Source organism: Eimeria maxima, genomic scaffold (genome assembly GCF_000499605.1).
Source record: "Eimeria maxima Weybridge genomic scaffold, Emw_scaff59, whole genome shotgun sequence".
NCBI classification, from domain to species: domain Eukaryota; phylum Apicomplexa; class Conoidasida; order Eucoccidiorida; family Eimeriidae; genus Eimeria; species Eimeria maxima.
Genome location: NW_013563903.1, coordinates 39,785 through 60,044, shown reverse-complemented (window position 1 = coordinate 60,044; position 20,260 = coordinate 39,785). Strand labels below are relative to the sequence as shown.

Genomic DNA, 20,260 nt, shown 5'->3' with positions numbered 1-20,260 from the left:
TCCTCGCAGTACAGGCTTAGTCTTTTTTGGTTCATTTCTCTTGATGCATTGACTACAAACAGCTCTGCGCCTGCTTTTAGGGGCGGGGCTTGTCTGCTGCATGCGCGAGCACTGCGAGGGTTCTACCCCCATGCTGTAGAAGAAAGCCCTTTCTAGGAGGCGAAGGAGTTGTTTTATTTTGTTTAATTTGGTTAAAGTGCATCTAGGGGGGGGGAGGGACAGGGGGCAAGTGCCCCCAAGTTCTCGTTTTCATATTAGTGGCTGCTAGTGCTCCTTGTACTCCTCGGAAAAGAGTTGTTTGGAGACACAAAATGGAGCAGCTGGAGAGGCTCAGCCTCGTCTCTCGCATTGCTACAGAGCTGCACAACCACTGGGGCATAAGCGACAAGGTAGGCGACGGTTCTGGCGGCTTAGTGTTCCGGGTGTAGGGTGTTAGGCTGAGGATTTTACTGGCTTTTTAGCCCTTTTGGCTTTGGCTTCGGTGTAGGAGCTGATGGGTAATCCGTGACGTTGCTCATGCTTTTCCGTTTTACATGTTTGTTTGTCCATTTGCGGTGGTACTCAGGATTTGGCGGAGTTCGTTTTACACCTCGGAGAGGAGTCCCAATCACTAGAGGAGTTTCGAGCAAAGCTGAAGGCCAACGGTTCGGCAGTTACGCAGGCCCTTGCAGTGAGTCTGTATACCTCAATATCGAAGTTTGTTGCCCGCACCAAAGCACCAAAGCCATCAGGAACGCCCGGCAGCAGCAGCAGCAGCAAAAGCAGCAGCAGCAGCAATGGAGGGAATACCAGCAATCCATCCCCGCCCTCTGTTCGAGGATCCAACGACGCAGCGGCCTCTCCACTTCCTGGCAGCAGCGGCAACAACAGCAGCAGCAGCAGCAGTGGTGGGGTGAAGCCACTTCCGGCGACGGCGTTTTCCTTGTCTCATCATCCACCGACGGAGAAGGAATTGAAATTCCCTGGCCTGTGCATGCAAAACCGATTTGACCGTCCCGAGTTGCAACTCGCACGACCAGATGAGAACGCCCCTCTGTCTGCGCATGCACAGCGATTGCTGGAGAGAGAGAAGGACGACAAGGAGTTAATGAAGGAACAGCAGGAGGCCTTCAACAGGGCCAAGAACGAAGGGTACTGGGGAGGGAAAGATAGCAAGAACAGTAGCAGCAGCAGCAAAGGCGGGTTCAGTGCCACGGGAGCGAACGCCCTGCCCGTCGGTGGAGCAGCAGCACCAGCAGCACCAGCAGATGACAGTCTTAACTTTTGTGGGAGAAGGGGGGCCCCCCTAGAGCGGTACGGCATCTACGACGGTGTTGTCTCCCGCGTTATGGAATATGGGGCTTTTGTTCAGTTGGATTTAGCTGAAGGAAGAAGAGAAGGGCTACTTCATGTGGCAGACATGAGCAGACCCGATGGGGGTCCCTGCGTCAGCACGTAAGCACGGGATCGTCTGTTTCGCACAGCCTTCATCTCCTCATGCGGCTGCTTTAGCAGTGACGGATTAGAAGAAACAATAACAGACGGGCGGAAGAAACGACCCATGAAAGCGCAGAGACAGCAGGGCAGTGACGCCATTCTTTGTTGTCTGCTTTGCTCGTTGTAATTCAGAGACGCAGTGCGCAAGGGGCAGATGGTGAAGGTCAAAGTGCATGCAATAGCAGGCAGTCGGCTGTCTCTCACAATGCGAGAGGTCGACCAAGCCACTGGCAGGGACCTCAAGCCCAGGAACGCACAGGGAGCAAACGCCCGTAAGACAGTATACATGCAGACATGCGTACATGCGTGCACCTGCTAGGTGTGCATGTACAGATGTGGTGCATTCATGCTTGCATGCGTGCATACATTTGCATGTGGTGCATGCTTACGCGTTAGCACGTGGTGTATGCGCACATGCATGCGCATGCAGCACAGGAAGGTGGAAGGGAGGAGGGAGACGGAAAGGGAGACTGTTTGTCTCCTGATAGAAGATCATGCCACTCTAGCTTGTGGTTACGCTGCAGCAAATTTTTCTTCCGATGTTTGTGTGGTGTGTGTCCCCTGTCTTTGGGTCTCGTGCTTTGTGCCTTTGCTGCTGTTGTGAAACTCGAATTTTTTGTGGGCTTCATGCAGCCAATGCCGCCGCTTGGTGTTTCTGCTGCAGCTGGGTCTCGCGCTGCCTTATTCGAGTCTCTAGCTGAAGAGCATGCGCAGGCCCTAGAAAAGAAGGGGCTAGGCCGCATTACAGGAGTTAAGATCAACATCGAGTCTACAGAGGAGGAAACGGCTTATGCGCGCAAAAGAAAGTAATCTAGACGCAAACAGTCTACCCCTATTATTTCATCTCCTCTCTCCCCCTGCATGGGTGCCCTACAGCCAATAACGTGATATGCCGTCCCGCATGCAGCAAAACTGTGCAGCCTAGGGTTTGTGGTTAATGGGCTACAGCTCAAGGTTTAGGGTGTGCTCAGGTTAATGTCGGACTACGACAAGTGGGAGGCGCAGCAGCTGCAGCGCAGCGGGCTGGTGAGCAGTAAAGAGAACCCTTATTACGATGAAGAAGCAGGAGGGTTGCTTCCTTCCCAGGAGGCAGAGGAGGACGTGGAGATTGAAGTGGTTGACGAGGAACCCTTATTCCTAAGGGGGCAGACTACCAGGGCCGGTGTGTAAACCCTAGACCCTAGCCTAGACCACGCTTCAGACCCTCAGCTTTTCCAGCGTGTGCTGCGCAGGAGGGGGTTAGTTGCACTGCGTGGAAAAGGTCGGACTGTGTCGCACAGTGGTTGCTGCGTGAAGGTGGTCGTCTGCTTCAGGCATGCAGTTGTCCCCTGTGAAGATCGTTGCCAACCCAGATGGGTCTCTTGCACGTGCAGCTGCGACGGCGCAGTCGCTTGCAAAGGAGAGACGAGACGTCAGGTGGGAGATAGCTGCTACTGGCAGCATGCATCGCTGCTGTGTCGGGGCTGGAAGATGCTTACACACGCGCTTGTGTGCTTATGTGCATGCATACCTGTATGCATGTAGCTGTGCAACTTCACGCATGCAAGTGAACATGCGCGTACGCACACGATCGTTAGCTCTGCCTCTGCAGGTGATTTCTGTGCGTACTCGCGAGCTAGCTTGTGGTGTACACGTGGGTTTTCATGCTTCCTTGGTAGTGCATGCATGCATACATCTCTGGGTGCTTGCCAGCACTGTGCACGTAGCTTCTTGCACGCACTTGCATGCGTTGGCAAGGACGAGACTGACCGAATGTAGCAGTTTGCGTGGAAACAACGGTGTTGTGACGTTTCACTGAAGCTTTTGATCCTGGTTCATGTCTCTACCGGCTAGTGTTGCGTCTGGTGCTGCAGTTGCCGTTGCTATTTGTTTTTTTTCGAATGGTGTTTGCAGACAGGCTCAAGAGGCCGCCATCCTTGACTCCATCCCCAAAGACATGTCCCGACCGTGGGAAGATCCGAACCCGCAACCTGGCGAAAGAACAATTGCTCAGGCGCTTCAAGGCCTGGGGCAATCAGGTAGTGATCGCCTGTCTTCTTAGTGCTGCTGTTACGCCTTGCAGCAGCAGCAGCAGCTGCGGCGGCTTGCCGGCGTTGCCACTGCTGTTGTGGCTCCTCCTCGTTCCGCAGCTGCTGTGCATAGTTGTGCAGTATCTGATGCTGTATTTCCATTACTGCTGCTGCTGCCACCGTCTTGCTCCAATAGCGTCGATCTTGGTTGCATGTGTGTTTAAGGGATTGTGCGTGTACTTGGGTGTTGTGTATGTAGAAATCTGTATATGGGTGAATTTGTGTTTATGTAGCTGTTGTGTATGTAGAAATATGTATATGGGTGAATTTGTGTTTATGTAGCCATATATGTAAATGTGTATGCATGCATGCATAACTGAGTGTATGTACACCGCGTTGAGATCGGTATTGTCCGTGCTGGTTTGGATGCAGGGTATGAAGTGCCGGAGTGGAAGAAGTTGTACTTGGGAAAGAATGTTTCCTTCGGTATCAAGAGTACCCTCTCAATAGCTGAGCAGCGGCGTTCTCTGCCTATCTACAAATTAAAAGAGCAGTTGTTGAAAGCCATAACAGGCAACCAAGTCCTCATCGTCATCGGGGAGACGGGCAGCGGTGCGTAGCGGCTCTCTTTTTGCAGGCAGCTCCGTTCTTTGGGGGGGCCTTGTGCCTTGATTGCTGCAGACCGTAGTGTATCCAACTTTTGTATTCTCTGTGTGCTTCACTAGGGCGTAGACGTATCTTCCTGGGCCGCAGTTGTCTCTGGTTTCCTGTCTCGTGTTTGGGGATGGATTGAGTGCGAGTCTGTGCAATAAAGCATGCATGTGTGCACGCAACCTCATGGCTATTTGCCTGCACCAGCCGCGTAGCCATCCCGGCAAGCCCTTAATTTAATATTCGTCTGTTTTGCGTGTATATTTGAACAGGAAAAACCACGCAAATGACACAGTATATGGCAGAAGCTGGCCTGGTAACCCCTGGCCGGCTCATAGGCTGCACACAACCCAGAAGAGTTGCTGCAATGAGCGTTGCAAAGAGAGTAGCGGAGGAGTTCGGCTGCCGTCTTGGACAAGAAGTGAGGGTTTAGGGTCTGGTGTTCCTGCTGTGTGGGCGCATGGAACGTGCTGGTGCTTTTGGGTTTGGGGTTTTGATTCACAGATGAGGGCGGAGGGAAAACAGTCTATGCAGTCGTTAAGCGGCGAGCACCATCTTTTGCTTGAGCTTCTTGTCTTGGAGGCGGGCTGCGTATGGTGTTGATGGTTTTAGGGATTAGTGTTGAGGGTTTCGGGTTTGCGATCAGGTGGGGTATTCGATTCGTTTTGAAGACTGCACCTCGCCAGACACAATAATAAAGTATATGACTGACGGCTTGTTGCTGCGAGAGGCGCTTGTCGACCCGCGGCTGCAGCGGTACTCCGTCGTGATGCTGGACGAAGCTCACGAGCGCACCATCAGCACCGACGTCCTCTTCGGCCTACTAAAGGTGCGCAGCTAAATCCTAAACCCTCCGAAGGCCCTTTTGGATGCCGCCAAGAAGGGTTAGGGCTGTGACTCTTCTCTTGTGCGATTTAATAATTGATGAATGCTTACCGGATTTGTGCTTTCATTTTGCTGTACGTTTTTGTACCCTAAAACATGAATATGGTGCCTTGCGGGCGCGGTTCGATGCACCGCCTTCCCTTCTCCGCTTCATCGGCGCTGCTTAGTGCATTCAATGGCCTACGCAGTGTCAACAGAGAGGGGGCGGCAGATTCTGTCCTCGCCCTTTGTATCTCTGTTTCTGTTTCTCTCTCATTCACTTTTGAAGCGGTACAGCGACAGGGGAGGCAGGTGACGGCTGCGTGGTCTTCAGCGCAGGCGACAGATACCCTCCCGACAGGCAGTTTGGTAGCTCTTTGCTTTTGCTTCCGTTGTACATTGCTCTTTGTGTGCTCATGGGTTTTGTTTGTCTCTTCTGTTTTGTGTCAGCCTGCGTTTGCTGCTTCTGCTGTGTTGTGTTTGGTTTCGGTTGTTGGTTGTGCTTCTGCTGGGTCTCGTTTTGGTGTCTCGCGGTTTGCTGGAGGAGCTGTGGCGCACAGTCGCTATGGGTCTGCACTTCGCTTGCGTGTGCTATTGAGCGCGGTCTCTTGTAACGCGCCTGCACGCAAGCATGCATGCAGGGGATTTACAAGCCATCACACTTCATATGGGTTTTGGAAATGGTGGCTGGCTGTTATTTTGTTGCATAGGGCTATGTGGGGCGGAGCGTATTACTGAGGAGTTCTGCTGTGTTTGCCATTGTGGTGCACATGCACGGATGCATGCAAGCATGCATGCATGTATTTGTTGTGTTGAGATGTATTTGGAGTGTCTTGCGTGGCAATGCGCGTGGGATATTTCAGGAGTGTTGTCGACAGCGACCTGATTTCAAGTTGATTGTCACTTCTGCGACGTTGGATGCGGAAAAGTTTTCAAATTATTTCTTCAATTCCAGCATTTTCACTATCCCTGGTCGGACGTTCCCAGTGGAGATCCTGTACACGAAGGAGCCTGAGACCGACTACGTGGAGGCAGCTTTAATTACGGTGCTGCAGATACACCTCTGCGAACCCCCAGGAGACATCTTGTTGTTCCTTACGGGGCAGGAGGAGATCGACACCACATGTCAGACACTCCACGAACGCATGCAGCGCCTCGAGTCGGCAAACCCGCCTCCCCTCATCATTCTCCCCGTCTACTCTGCCCTCCCTTCGGAGGTCCAAACCATGATCTTCGACCCTGCCCCCCCAGGATGCAGGAAATGCGTCGTCGCAACCAACATCGCAGAAGCCTCCCTCACCATTGACGGTAAGCAGACCCAGGGTCTAGGATTGAGACTGTAGGCTCTAAAGTGTAGGATGTAGGGCCTGGAGTAGTGTAGCGGCCGGCAACCTCACGTTGCTCATGTCTGAGGGTTAGGATTGAGGGTTTAGAGTTTTGTTTGGGGTTTGCCTCTGCTCAGGTATTTATTTTGTCATTGATCCAGGTTTTGCCAAGGTGAAGATGTACAACCCCAAGTCTGGCATGGACGCTCTGACTGTTGCACCCATCAGCCAGGCCAACGCAAGGCAGAGGGCAGGGCGAGCAGGACGCACGGGTAAAGCCAAAGCGCCCAAGCCTAAATCCTAAAATATACCCGTGTTCGAAGCCTCTTGTGCCTAGTGTTGCTGTTGTAAAGCCATGGGTTCCGTCGCTCTGCACCTCGTGGCTTGTTTCATGTCCCGGTATAAGGGGAGCATCGAACTTCTTTTATTTGTCCCTCGTTTCCCTGTGCTGCCCCCTTTTCATTTTGGGTTTTTGAGGGTATTCGTTCTCTGTGGTTGTATCGTACCATTGTTTGGACTGTCGTCTGAATTGCTTTCCAAGAAAGCAGCAGGAATAGCATTCGGAAGCCATAAACTGATGATCCTAACCTGGAGTAGTAGCATCATGAAATCCTGGAGTGTGGGGTCTTGCATGCGTGTAGGCCCTGGAAAGTGTTACAGGCTTTACACGGAGGCAGCGTACAGGTGCGAGATGCTGCCTACGGCTGTTCCTGAAATCCAGAGAACAAACCTGGAGAACACCGTGCTGCTTCTGAAGGCCATGGGGGTAAACGACCTTCTGAATTTCGACTTCATGGACCCCCCGCCGGTGCAGACGCTGATTAACTCCTTAGAAACCCTCTTTGAGCTTGGGGCTCTAGACGATGAAGGCCTCTTGACCAAACTGGGAAGGAAAATGGCAGAGTTTCCTATGGAACCCCAAATGAGCAAAATGCTGCTCACATCGGTCGACCTCAAATGCAGCGACGAAGTCATCACCATCGTGGCAATGCTCTCTGTCCAAAATGTCTTCTACAGACCGAAGGTCAACTCCCACAACTAATACCATTTTAAACTATTTCAAACCACTTAAAACCCGGCACTGTAAAGACCCATCCAGTAAAGTGCACCGAATTCAGACCCAATACCGTCTGAACACAACACCTGAACCCCCCGATTTTTCTTTCAGGGAGTTTGCGTTGGATGTCAACACCGCTAAGGCTCGACTTCTTTCCCTCACAGGTCCTCAAAGTTGCATGCAGACTTGCATGAACGGCTTCGCGCTGTTTTGTTTCCGTTTCGCAGGACCGGCAGGCGCTAGCTGATCAGAAGAAGAGCGGCTTTCATCAGCCGGAGGGGGATCACATCACCTACTTGGAGCTGTACCGCGCCTGGCAGCGTAACCGCTTCAGCAATGCGTGGTGTTACGAGAACTTTATTCAGGTTCGTGAGGGCTAACTACAGTCGGATGCTCTAGCTGTACATACACATCGCTGGCACGCGTACGCGAGCAACATGCACACCTGGAAAGCAAACGCAGACCCCACTGAGAAGGGATGCAGCGATGGAGCAACCCCCTGTGATGTTTTGCCTGCCTGCCTGATGCGCTGCTGCACAACTCTTTCTGAAGCTCACCTGTCTTACCACTTGGCGATATTCTGCTGCTGCTGCTGTCTCCTGTGTAGCATCGGGCGTTACGGCGCGCGCAAGACGTTAGGAAGCAGCTCATTTCGATTATGGACCGATACAAGCTTGACATCATCTCAGCAGGCAACGACTACAAACGTATCTGTAGGTGCTGCTGCTTCTGCTGCTGCCGCTGCCCTGCCTTGATGCTGCTGCGGCTCAGGTGCTGTCGGTTAGTTCACCACCAGCAGCCGCAGTAGTACCAACAAAAGCAGAGGCATCCATGATCACCCATGGCCACAGTAGCTTGTGGTGTAAAACCTGAGGGTGACATTGGCTCTGGAGCGACGGTGCAAATGTATATGGTTGCATATGTGTATTTATGTGAATATATTTCGATACAAATCAATAATATATATGTAAATATATATGTGCACGTACATACATAGGCACAACTGTATTTAAATGTTTATACTTATATTCCCTGGAGAGTTTAAGCCGGGTTGTTTAACCGCAGGAAGACCCGCGAAGCAGCGCCTGGTGGTGGCTGTGGGGATGAGGCAACAGTGCTGCTGCGGAGGCAGTTTCGCTGCTGCTGCTGTTGATTTGCTGTTGCTTTGGGTTCGCTGCTGCTGCTGCTGCAGGCCGCTGCATCTGTGCCGGATTCTTCCGACACGCCTGCAGAGTAGACCCGCAAGAAGGGTATAGGACTCTCGTAGATCATCAGCAAGTGTTCATGCACCCATCCAGTGCCTTGTACAACCGGTACGTCTTGCACCTACTCCTGCTGCTGGTTCTGCTGATGCTGGTGTCGTAGCTCCGGCTCCCGCTGCTGCTGCAGTGGCAGCAGCAGATGCCGGCTTTGCTCATGTGTCTAAGCCTGCTTGTTGATTAATTGCCCCCCGACTATTTGAAATAGTCCTTCTGTGAAAGATTCTCCTGCTGGTGCCGCTGCCGCTGCAGGAATCCCGAGTGGTTGGTTTACCACGAGTTAGTGCTGACTACGAAGGAGTATTTGAGGGACTGTTGCACCATCGAGCCGCTTTGGCTCTGTGACGTGGCTCCAAAGCTCTTCAAGCCTGTGCGACTGCTGCTGCCGCCGCTGCTGCATGTTTGCTGTTGGCATTGCTGCTCCTACTGTTGCATGCGCTGCTGCAGTGGGTGCGACTGCACGGCTCTTGGCGCTGTGTGCGTCGTTTACTCCTTCGCTGCTGTTGGCAGTGGGAGTGTCGATTTGCTAGTGAGGCTACTGCTGCTGGTGCTGGTGTCTTTGGGTGCTGCAGGCAGACCAGCAGCGTCTTTCTCGGCGGAAGATGCGGGAACGCATCGAACCCCTGTACAACAGATTCGAAGAGCCGAATGCTTGGAGGCTGTCACGCAGACAGGGCAAGAGATAGCTGTCCCCATCAGCTGCTGCTGCAGCTCCAGATTTTCGCTTTTGCAGCAGCAGTTGCGGTTGCAGTTTTGCCGCGCTGCTGCTGCTGCTGCTGATGTGCTGCAACAAGGGTATCCTTTGGGGCTTTTTAAAACTTGCGAAGGCCCATTTGGCTGCAGCAGCAGCGAGTGCATGTGTTTGCATGCGGCTGCACTCGAAGAGGGAGCAGCAAATGCAGTGAGGTAGCAGCAGCAGCAGAAGCCTGTGTTACTACAGCAGCGTCTGCTGGTGCTGCAATTTATAACAGCTGAGGTTTATCTAGGCCTCTTCTCTTTTTTGTCTACTCTGAGGGTCCCTACAGTGGCAAGCTAGTTTGCTGTAGTAGTATCGAGCCGCTGCTGTGTAATGGCAACTGCAGCAGGCGCAGCAGAAGATAGTAAATGGGATATTTGCGTTACAACACATATTTCGAGGAATTTAGAAATATTAAGTTAGTATTGTTGTGGCATCAACAGCTGCTGCTGTTGCTGGTTAAGCTCCCGCAACTGCTGTTGTTCCATTTGATGCTGTTGGAGTTGCTGTTGTTGCAGTTGTTTTTGTTGCAGTTGCTGCTGCTGCAATTGCTGCTGCTGTAGTTGTTCTTGCTGTGGCAACACTGCCTGCAGCAGCTCCTCCCTGTTGTGGTGCTGTTGCTGTTGCACGCTGTTGGTAGCAAACGCTAAGGTTCCAGAGCCACGGAACAATGCGGATGGGTCTGCAGGATGCTGCTGCTGTTCCTGTGGCACCGGCAGCAGGTTAGCCTGCGGCTCCTGCTGCCCCTGAAGACGCACAAAGATGGGCGACTGTCCAGCTGTGTGGTGCAATACACAACTGCGCTGTTGTTGCTGCTGTTCTAGAACTCTGCACTGGTGCGGGAAGTGCGGCCAGGCGAAGCTTCTATGTGGCTGCTGGCCTTGCACCAGTAGTTGCTGTTGCAGCTGCTGCTGCAGGCGATGCTGCATGTACTGCTCTTGCTGCTGCCGGACAGGAGACAGGGCAGGCGTGACCATGGAGCAGTGCCTCCTGCTGCTGCAGCACAACCCATCATTTTCGCCTGTAGCAGCAACTGCTGCAGCTGCTTCAGCTGCTGCAGTGGCGGGTGAGGCTGCTGCACACCACCTGCCAGTTGGGCTGGTGCACCTGCGCCGAGCTTGCAGGCAGCCACTGCTGCTGTTGCTGTTGTTGCTGCTGCTGCTACTGCCGCCCCTTCTGCTGATTTGACTCTTGCAACGAGTAGCACTGCTGGCATTAGCAATGCAACTGCTGTTCGCGCCGTGGTTGCTGGTTCTGCTCCTGTTGCAGCCGCAGCTGGTGCCTGCCGCGAAGGGGCTTCCACAGGTGCTCGGCACTTGCAGCAGCAAGTTCTTCTGCCCGGCAGCTGCTCCTCCTCCTGCTGCGCGTGCTCCAGCTCCCGTTGCTCCAGCTGCTACTGGTGCTGCTGTAGATGTTGGCGGTGCTGTGAGATCTGAAGCCGCGTGCCAACACAGCTGCTGCTGGAGTTGTTGCTGCTGCAGTTGCTGCTGCGCCTGCTGCTGCTGCTGCCCCCAGGCCATGGGGAACAAAGAATTGATTGGAGGGAGCTCGAAGTGTGGACTACCTGTTGTTGGGGTTCCGCCAGAAGCAGTAACAGCGTCAGAAGCTGCTGCTGCTGGCGCAGTATTTCTCCGCGGACGCAGTAGCTGCTGTTCGTGCTCCAGCTGCCCCTGTAGGCAGTGCTGCTGCTGTTGGTGCTGTGTGCTGGACTGCTGAAGCAGCATGGCCTCACAGCTCCTTCGCATGCGGCGAACGGCAGCTGAGAGTTCCTGCAGCGCCTCTGCAGCAAGGCAGTCAATTGCCGCTAAAGCAGCAGCAGCAGTAAACAACCAGCTGCTCCTGCTGACACCGCGCCCACCCCACAGAGCCTCTTCCATTGCTGCAAGCCTCTGGAAGGCGGGATTTTGCTGCAGCAGCTGCCGCTTCGCTGCCCCCAGCTGCTGCAGCACCTGCTGGAGCAGCTGCCGCTTCTCGGCCACCACATGCAACAAACACCTCATGTCGTCTCGCTCAGCAGCAGCAGCCGCTGCAGCAGCTGCTGCTGACGCTGCGGGGGGCGCTGGTGTTGTTTTTGTTGCTGCTACCATCCGCAGCCCCACAGCGAATTCGCGCGTCAGCTGTTCACGAAGCAGCATCAGGTGCACGTACACCTCAGCATCTGGGCAGAATGGGAGAAGCGATCTTGCGGCAGATACAACTCGGGCCTGAATTGAAGCGTTGACGGACAAATATCTCTCTTCTAGATGCACTGCCACAGCCGCGTTTTCTACCGTTGCTGCTGATGTACCTGTGAAAGCACACATGTCCTTTGCTGCTACAGGGTCTCCTCCGTTTCCTTTTAGCCGTTCGCATCTACCAGCTGTAGACCGATGCTGCTGCTGCTGCTTCTCTAGCTGAGGAAGCTGTTGCTTCTTTTGTTTGTGCCGCTGCTGCCGTGCACGCAACACAGCAAGTTGCTGCGTTGCTGCTGCCTGTAACACCTCCGCTGCAGCGGCCCATTCTCTAAAGAGTTGTTTCTGTTGCTGTTGGTTGGAGGCATCTACATTTTGAAGTGCTGCAATAGCAGCAGCAGATTCAGGTGGTGTTGCTGAGGCAGTAGCGACGGTTGTTGCTGTTGCTGCTGCTGCTGCAATCGACGCAAGGACGCCGCGTGTTATTGCTTGGGTCTCTCTATACCACAGCAGGGAGTCATCGTGTAGGTCTGTTGCCGCGCTGCAGCATGCCAACCTCTCCGCCTGCAGCTGCAGCAGCAGCTGCTGGACCACTGGAAGCTCAGCTACAGCAGCAACCGCTGCTGCTACGGTTGCTGCAGCGACCGCGGCAGGGTCTGCCTGCCCCTCAACCAGAGGAGAAGGGGGAGTGCCACTTTGTTGAGAGAGGCACATAGCCTTTGCTTGTCCACAGCTGCAACTATTGCTGCTGCCGCTGCTGCTGCTGCTGCTGCACCTCCAGATTATCTGGGGGGAGCAGCAAACCGTCTGAGGAGAAAAGATGTTTGCTGCTTTGCTGCAAGCACTCAGTGGTGTCGAAGGCCTACCTCTCAGACCGCTGCTGGCAGTTGTGCTGCAACAGCAGCTCCATGCCTCTGCTTGATGCAGGTTCTTTACGCCTGCAGCAGGAGCAGGGCCAGGGGCAGTAGCAAAAGAAAGTGGGGTGCTTTCAGCTGTCTCAACTCCGAATACTGGAGGTTGTTGCGCCGGGTGTTTCAGTTGCTGTAACCTCAGCCCTTGCTGAGGGAGTAGGCACTGCTGCGACTGCGGCTGTGGCGCATGGGCCCTCTGTTGCTGCTGCGGTCTGAGGGGCAGCCACGGGCATTGCGATCGAGGGCAGATGGATACACCTCCATCGAAGTTCTCCTGTGTCTGTAATGGAGGATGCTGCAATAGCTGTAGCTCCTGCACCTCCTGCTGCACTGCCTGCTGCAGCTGCTGCTGCACCTTCCGCTGCGGTTCCTGTTTTATTTCCTGCTGCATCTCCTGCTGGAGCGACAGGGTTAGCTGTGGCGCCGCAGCTGCGGCATTTAGGCCGCAGCCACCAGCAATCAGACTGTTGCTTTTGCAGCAGGATTTACAGGTTCCGCTGCTGCAGACAGAATTGCCCACAGCTTCGCCAGCAACAAGGGAGGCTGTGCATGCCTCTTGCTGCCGTTCCTGCTCAGGCCGGTTCTGCTGGATCTGCCGCTGTTTGGTTTGCTGCTGCTCCCGAGCCTCCACCTCCGCCAACCCATCCTGGTGTTCTTGTTGATTCTGAAATTGCCGCTGATTTTGCTTGTGCAGTAGGGATAGAAGTTGCTTTTGCTGCAGCTGCGAGGAGCCACACAGGTTCCAGGGCTGCGCATCGACCTCGGACAATGGCATCTGCCTGCAGCTATCCCTTCGTTGACTCCGTATTCTGCTGCACCGCCTCTTGTCACTGCTGCTCCTCCTCCTATAGAAGCTAGTATTGCTGCTGCTGCTGCAGTTTCTGCTGCAGCGGGTACTGCAGTAGCTGCAGGTGCTACGGTGCTGGTGACGGCAGCAGGTCCCTCGGTTGCTGCCCGTCTGGTACCAGCGGTCGTCCAGAGTGTCGTTTAGCTGTGCACTCTGAATGCTCCCTGACGCCTGCTGCTGTTCTTGCTGCAATCTCTGCTGCTGCTGCAGCTTCTGGGGAGCTTGTGAACCCTCGTCAAACCTGTGCGTGGTCTCAGAAACACCCAAAGAGACAGCAGCAGCAGCAGCAGCAGGTGCGGATCCCCCTGCATCGTCGTTAAGACAGACCTGTACTGCGTGATGTGCATCCACTGTTACTACTGGGGAAGGCGGAGCAGCAGCACCTTCACCTGCAGCAGCCGCACTAGTAGGAACCGTATCCAGAGGAACCAAGCGAGTTTCCCCTACTGCGTCTGCGCCTTGTTCAGAATATGCCGCATGCGCTTGCTGAGGAAGCTGCTGCTGCTGCTGCACCAGCTGCTGCTGCTGTTGCACGTCGCTGCTGCTTGTTAGTCCGGAAATTGCTGCAACGGCTGCCCGTCTGTGTTGCGGTGAATTTGGACAGCAGCCAAGAGGAGGAGGAAGAGGAGAAGAAGAAGCAGCAACCTTTGTAGCTCGCAACGAAGGGGAATCGGGGGGCAGGCGCAGAAGGATCGAGCTACACTTAGCAGAAACATGGGAAGAAACAACAGTCAGAGCAGCAGCAGTATGTAATGGTGAAGCACCAGCGGGTGGTGCAGCAGCAGCGGGTGGTGGAGCAGCGGGTGGCGCAGCACCATCAGCAGTGTCAACTGCTGTAGCTAAAACAGGAGCTTTCGGGGACTGCATATTTTCTCCTGTGGACGTAGGCTCAAGGATAACCTTGACCTGATGGGCCAACAGCAGGTGCTGTTGCTGGTGTTGCTGCTGGAGATGCTGCTGATGCTGCTGCTGATTCATTGGCATCTGCTGCTGGTGCTGCAGGCTTTGCTGCAGCTGCTCTGGATCGTGCAGCAAAAGCTTCGTGGACTGTGCTAGCATGAGTGTTTGGGAGGTTCTGCTGGTGTTTGAGACGTCGCTGCTGCTGTCGTTGCTGTTGCTATTGCTACCGGCGCCGATGGTGCTGCTGCTACCCGGTTGCAACGACAGATGCGAAGACAGGCACGAAGACGGGTGGCGACAGAGGCAGCTACTGCTGAGTACCTCCGTCGACCTACTGATGAAATAATCCGGAAAAGGACAAATTGAAGCTGCTGCCAGCGATGGTTGGCCCCCTTGCTTCTTCCATTCCCTGCTGTTGTTACTGCTGTTGTGGTTGCTGTTGTTGCTGCAGTTGCTGCGGCCTTCTTTGTTGCTAGGAAATGTGCATGTATACTTTTCATCTACCAATAAATCCCCAAGACTACTGCTGCCGTTTTCTCGGCTGTTGCTACTGTTGTTACTACTGTTGGTGCTACTGCTGCTGCAGCCGCTGCTACTGCTACTTCCTGGGCTGCTGCCGCAGCCTTTGCTACTGCTGATTTCAAATGGCTGTGGAGTCCCTGTGGAGTGAATATACCCGCTAGGCTTGTGTTGCTGCTCGCTGGATTCTCCCTCCTGCTGCACTTTGTGCTGCTGTTGCTGCTGTTGCAGATGCCGCATCTGGGGCTCCTGCTCCACTGTTGCTCGTTCGGTTTGCTCTTGCAACTGCCTACGTTGCTCCGCCTTCCCGTACCGAAGCTGCTGCCCCTCTGCATGGTTCTGTTGCTGCTGCCGCCAGTGCGGCTGCCGTTTCTGTCGCTCGTTACTCAGGCTGCTACCCATCAAGCATGCCGTAGCGCTTGAGGATGCTTTGGATGCTGGCCCTTCCTGTGCTGCTTCTGGTGCTGCAGCTGCCCCTCCTGCTGTGCCTGCTGCTGGAGAATGCAATGGTAGGACAGCTGCGGCACGCCTTTGGGGAGCTGCTGCTGCGCGGGATATCATATTTTCTGCTGCTGTGGATCCTGCTGTTGCTGGGTTAGCTCTGTTGATTGAGTCCTCGGAAGGCTGGCGTTGGTCATCCACATCAGCAGTACCTGCATCAAGGCTGGGGTTGTCAGTGGTGGCAGCTGGAGGGGCAGCAAGAGTGCGTGAGGAGGGAATTGCTGCTTCTGTTGCTGCGGTGTCTTCTTGCTGCCTTTTGAGGGCCAACCGCTGCAGCCATTGCGTAAACCTGAGCAAGGCAGCAGCAGCAGCAGCAGCAGTAGAAACAGCAGCAGAAAGAGGTGCAGGTGTATCCGACGGCCCATTATTCCCTGTCTCTCAGTAGCCGCAACGCGAGAGGCTACTATGCCGCCTGGTGAGCTGCCGGTGCAGCTGCTGTCTGCGCATGTTGTGTGTCTGAGGTGTATTAGACTTCTTAAATGTGTCTACGTCAGCTGTATCACTTCAGCTGTATCCTCACCTCACGTTCCCTGCCTTATCTTTGGGGGCCAACTGATAGGCCTTGTCCAGCAGCAGAGATGGCAGCGAAGGCAGACACAAATGCAACACGGTCCGAAAGTGCCTTCTGTCACCCAACAGCAAATTCCAAACCCTAAACCCCAAACCCTAAACCATCTGACCACTCAAATTCGCAAAGCAAAGCGGGATGAAATGCCAGAGAGAACATTCAATGCCACAACACTCGAAAAAGCTTCGGAGTCCTGCAGCTACAAACCACACCAGCAGCAGCGGCAGCAGCAAAGCAGCATAGCAACCCAACCCGGACCTGCTGATACCCTGGGAAACCCGAGTACCGAAGAGTTTAAATGCCGCCTCAAGAGCTGCAACCCCTGATAACTTCTGGGAGGCAGCTTCCTCGGGTCCTCCTAGCTGCTGCTGCTGCGGCAGCGATGGCGGGTCCCCAGGGGCTGTCGCGGAGTTCACGACCTGCACTGCCCACTGAAGAGCCTCTTCGTAGGCCACGTGTCTCTCATTCATCAGCCGGCTAAAGAAGAACCCTGCAGTCAGCCTTCATCATCAGCAGCAGCAGGCGCAGCAGCAGCAGTGTCAGAACAGCAGCTCGTGCTCTGGTGCATGCACTTGTTGACTGTCTCCTACGAGCTGTAGATAGAACTGAAGGCATTACGACAAGCACAAAAAGGAACAGTAGCACGAGCAGCTGCAACTTCTGCTGTTGCTGCTGCAGCAGCAGCAACAGGCAGACCGTGTCCTTACACTGGCGTCATGCATTGCACCTGCAGCTGCTGCAGGGCAATGCCCACTTCGACTTGGGAGACATCGGCAGTAGCCAAATCTACAAAGGCTTCCAGCCATGCCAGAGTCAATTTTCTTGCTGCAAGCAACGGCAGCAGCAACAGCAGCAGCAAAAAGAAGCCACCGTGAACAGCAGTAGCACCAGTAGTCGGTCAGCCCCAGGTGAATATTTAAAGCAGGGTTAGCAGCAACAGGGATTTTCGCAACACCCATTCGCAGACAAGCTGATCATTTACACATGTCTGCATGCACGTTTTCTTGCACAACCAGAAGCAGCAGAAGCAGCGGCAGATGCAGATGCAGAAAGCCCTAAGCGCCTAACCAAGTATTGCGTTTTCTTCTTTTTCTTTCACTCCCTCATTTTCAGAAGCGACAGTCTCTGCCGCCGCTCCCTTTTGTTGTTGCATATTGTTGCTACCAGCAGCGACTGGATCAGCAGCAGCAGCAACGGAGGCAGCAGCGGTGACAGAAGTAGCATTAGCAGCAGCAGCACAAGCATGCGCATCACTCCCCTCTTCCTGCCCAACGGATGTTTCCGCAGGAAAATATGCTGTCTGCTCCCACGCCTGCTGTAGCAGCCGCAGAGTGGACGGGTTGTCGGCGAGCCTGAACCAGCGACATCAGCATACCAGTGACAGCAGCAGCAGCACTAGGCGGCTAGAAGGGCATTAGCAGACAGTCGTGTCAATCAGGACTTATCTAGTGTCCATGGCACCAGCCCCCGTGTAGCTACGGGACAAATTAGCAGCAGCAACACCAGCAGCAGCAGGTAGTGGTAGTGGTGCCGCGCGTTGTTGTAGTTGACCAGCGCAGTGTGTATGCACCTTTCTGCGATTCTTCCGAGGATGACGTGGAGGTACTCATCAGTAAAGGCAGCAAACGAAGGGCTTCTTGTTTCTCTTCGCACATGTGGCATACCATTTCCTTGCTGCTGCTGCTGCTGCTGTAGCTGTTGCTGGTGTTGCAGCTGTTGTTGTTGAGTGCCACCGTCCATCAGGTCATCTACGTCGAAGAGATCTGAAAGAGGCTGTTGGTGTTTGTTGTCTCCTTCTGTTGGAGGTTGCTGTTGGCCCGTTTCGTTTTGTTGCATGTATTGATGTTGGAGTATTTTTTCGCCTTGGGTGGTCGTCCATTTCTCTAGCTGCTGCTGATGTTGGTGCTGCTCCTGCTGCTGCAGCTGCTGCAGTTGGTTAAGATGGAGTGTTCGTGAGAGTTTGTGGGTGTGTCTGTTTGCAAATGCCTGTAGGAATGGATCTCGCAAGAGGTTTGCTGGTGTGGGCCTCCGTGCGGGGTCTTTCTCTAGCATAGCGGAGAGGAGGCGGGAGAGATGGGGTGTATATACACTGCTGATGGGTTCAACAGGAGCGAATGCAATCATCCATACAAGAGAAAAAAATGAATCTCCTGCAAAGGCACTTCTATATGTACACAGTTCATACAGCACACAGCCAAGAGCCCATACATCACTCTTTACACTATAAGGACGCGACTCTAACATCTCCGGAGACATATATTGAGGTGTCCCTACAGCAGTTGTTGCCACCCCTAGTGTTGCACTCATTACTTTACTTATACCAAAGTCCCCTATCTTTAGAGACACCTTCCCTGATATACCAATACTCTCTACAGAGACATCCCCTCCTCTGCTCCTGCTGCTCCTGTTGCTCCTGTTGCTCTTGCTGCTCCTGCTGCTCCTGCTGCTCCTGCTGCTCCTGCTGCTCCTGCTCCTGCTCCTGCTGTTCCTGCTGCTACTACTGCTGCTACTGCTGCTGCTGTTCGTAGCAGTATAGCCATCTGTCTCCACTGCCTCCTCACAGAACACAGGAGACAGCAAAATGTTGCTGGGCTTGAGGTCTCGATGCAACACTCGCTGCGAGTGTACGTACTCCAGGCCCCGCAGCAGCTGCAGCAGCCACTCTAAGATCTGCTGCTCCTCTAGCAGCTCTGCGCCATCCTCTGCTGATGTTAGTGCTGCTGTTGGTGCTGCACCTGCTGTTATCGTTGCCGCTGCCCTCGCTGCTGCTACAGTGTCTCCTCTCCCCACAGCGCTGCGCTGCGAGGCCCCCGACGGTGGGCCCCCCCGCAATCTAGGGGGTCCCCGTCTCTTGTCAAGAAAGGACGTGAGGTCTCCTCCTGAGCAGTACTCCATTACAATTACTAAGAATGTGTTCAAGATCACGAATGACTCAACGCAACGAACAACAAAAGGGTGCCGCAAGCGCTTCATTAGCTGCAAAACAAACCACAAGACACAGGCATACCCATATAGCAAATAGGAGACAGAAACAGATGAGATGAGATTGATGAAAAGGAGAAAGATATAGACAAGGGAGAGCCTGACACAGAGTAGCAGGAAACTGACACTGCCAAGGAGGGGAGACAGGCAGACAGGGGAAGAGAGACAGACGAAGGGAAAGAGACACATCAGGAGAAGGAGGCGGAGACAGAGGCGAATGACAAGATATAGGCACCGGCACAAACACATATATACACACAGCTGTAAAGGCAGACTCACACCCCTACAGCACAGGAGCAGGGATAGGGCAATCGGTCCACTAAAAGCTCTGTGGAGACCAGCATATGGAGCTGCTGCTGCTTTGGCTGTTGCTGTGACTGCATGCAGCGACCGCAGCAGCACCAGAAGCAGGTAGTGGCGGCCCTTACCTCTGCTTCCTGGAGGCTGAGCTTTCTGTCTCTTTCATCGAGACAACTTAAGTCAATTTGCTTCGCAAGCCACTCGCTCGAATCCAACAGTCGACGCACTTTGTACGCAACTCCAAATTGACCTCGCCCTGCAGCAACAGCGCAGCAGCAGCAGAAGCAGTGGCAGCAGCAGCATCGGTAGCAGCGGTAGCAGCAGTTGCTGTAGCTGCACCAGTCTAACCAGCCAGTAGCAGCAGTGCCAGTACCAGTAGTGCCCGCAGCAGATTCACGAACGGTGAAGCTCGCATGTATATGATCTTCAGCACTAGCGCAATCAACAGCAGCAGCAAAAGCACCAGCAGCGGCTCACCAACGAACGCTATGATTTCATATCCATGGGGGGTGAAATCGACACTGCTGTCCCGAGGGGGGAGCTGCAGGGTCAACATTTTGCTGCTTCCAACTGATGTTGCTGCTGTTGCTGCTGCTGTTGCTGTTGCTAATGCTACTGCTCCTGCTGCTACTACCGCTGCTGCAAATACTGCAAAGTTGCTGTTTAGGGGATGTAAGGAGCTCGCGTTGCTGTTGATGCTTTTTGGCACCGAGTCTTGCTGTTTCTTCCAGTCCTAGTGGTTAGGCTGTTGCTGCACGTGGTGAAGATGTAGGCTTCGCTCTGCTGCAGCTGCTTCTGTTGAAGCTGTTGCTGTTGCTGCTGCTGTTGTGTCTTCGCAATAAGGGATCTCTGGGCATTCTTTGCAGCGCGACTGTGCTGCGCTTCTGTTTTACCAGGCTTCTGCTGCTACTTATTCTGTTGATAGTGCTGCTACTTATGTGCTGTGCTCTACCTGCAGCTTTGAATGCTGTGTTAGACCTGCTGCAGCTACTGTTGTTTGTGCTGGTGCTGCTGCCGCTGCAGCAGCTGGTGCTGCTGGTCTACAGGGTGCTGCTGCTACTGTTTGTTGCTAGCTTCAGTGTCGTCTTGGGTTTGGGGCTCTTCCCCTCGGCTGCTGCCAGCTGATGCGACTGCTGCAGCAACAGCAGCAGCAGCAGCGGATACAGCAGCAGCCCCTCGGCGAG

General features: G+C 54.1%; 2 protein-coding genes across 2 annotated transcripts; one reads left to right on the top strand and one right to left on the bottom strand.

The window, feature by feature from the left end:
* Positions 1 to 311: 311 nt before the first annotated feature.
* EMWEY_00009170 (hypothetical protein) lies at positions 312 to 9,327 on the top strand (the record flags this gene model as incomplete). The annotated part of the gene is made up of 19 exons (XM_013478686.1): positions 312 to 389; positions 566 to 1,434; positions 1,609 to 1,748; positions 2,141 to 2,282; positions 2,448 to 2,638; positions 2,790 to 2,892; positions 3,370 to 3,494; positions 3,918 to 4,097; positions 4,409 to 4,557; positions 4,783 to 4,965; positions 5,451 to 5,603; positions 5,864 to 6,308; positions 6,463 to 6,597; positions 6,967 to 7,349; positions 7,610 to 7,747; positions 7,990 to 8,095; positions 8,575 to 8,695; positions 8,894 to 9,011; positions 9,214 to 9,327. The coding sequence occupies 19 exons, from the start codon at positions 312 to 314 to the stop codon at positions 9,325 to 9,327; spliced, it is 3,873 nt and encodes a 1,290-aa protein (XP_013334140.1).
* A 469-nt stretch (positions 9,328 to 9,796) lies between these two features.
* Positions 9,797 to 19,632, bottom strand: EMWEY_00009160 (NEK kinase, putative; the record flags this gene model as incomplete). Its single annotated transcript, XM_013478685.1, has 8 exons — positions 9,797 to 15,515; positions 15,747 to 15,851; positions 16,053 to 16,271; positions 16,502 to 16,619; positions 16,863 to 17,146; positions 17,365 to 18,770; positions 19,205 to 19,332; positions 19,554 to 19,632. The coding sequence occupies 8 exons, from the start codon at positions 19,630 to 19,632 to the stop codon at positions 9,797 to 9,799; spliced, it is 8,058 nt and encodes a 2,685-aa protein (XP_013334139.1).
* Between the last annotated feature and the right edge of the window lie 628 nt (positions 19,633 to 20,260).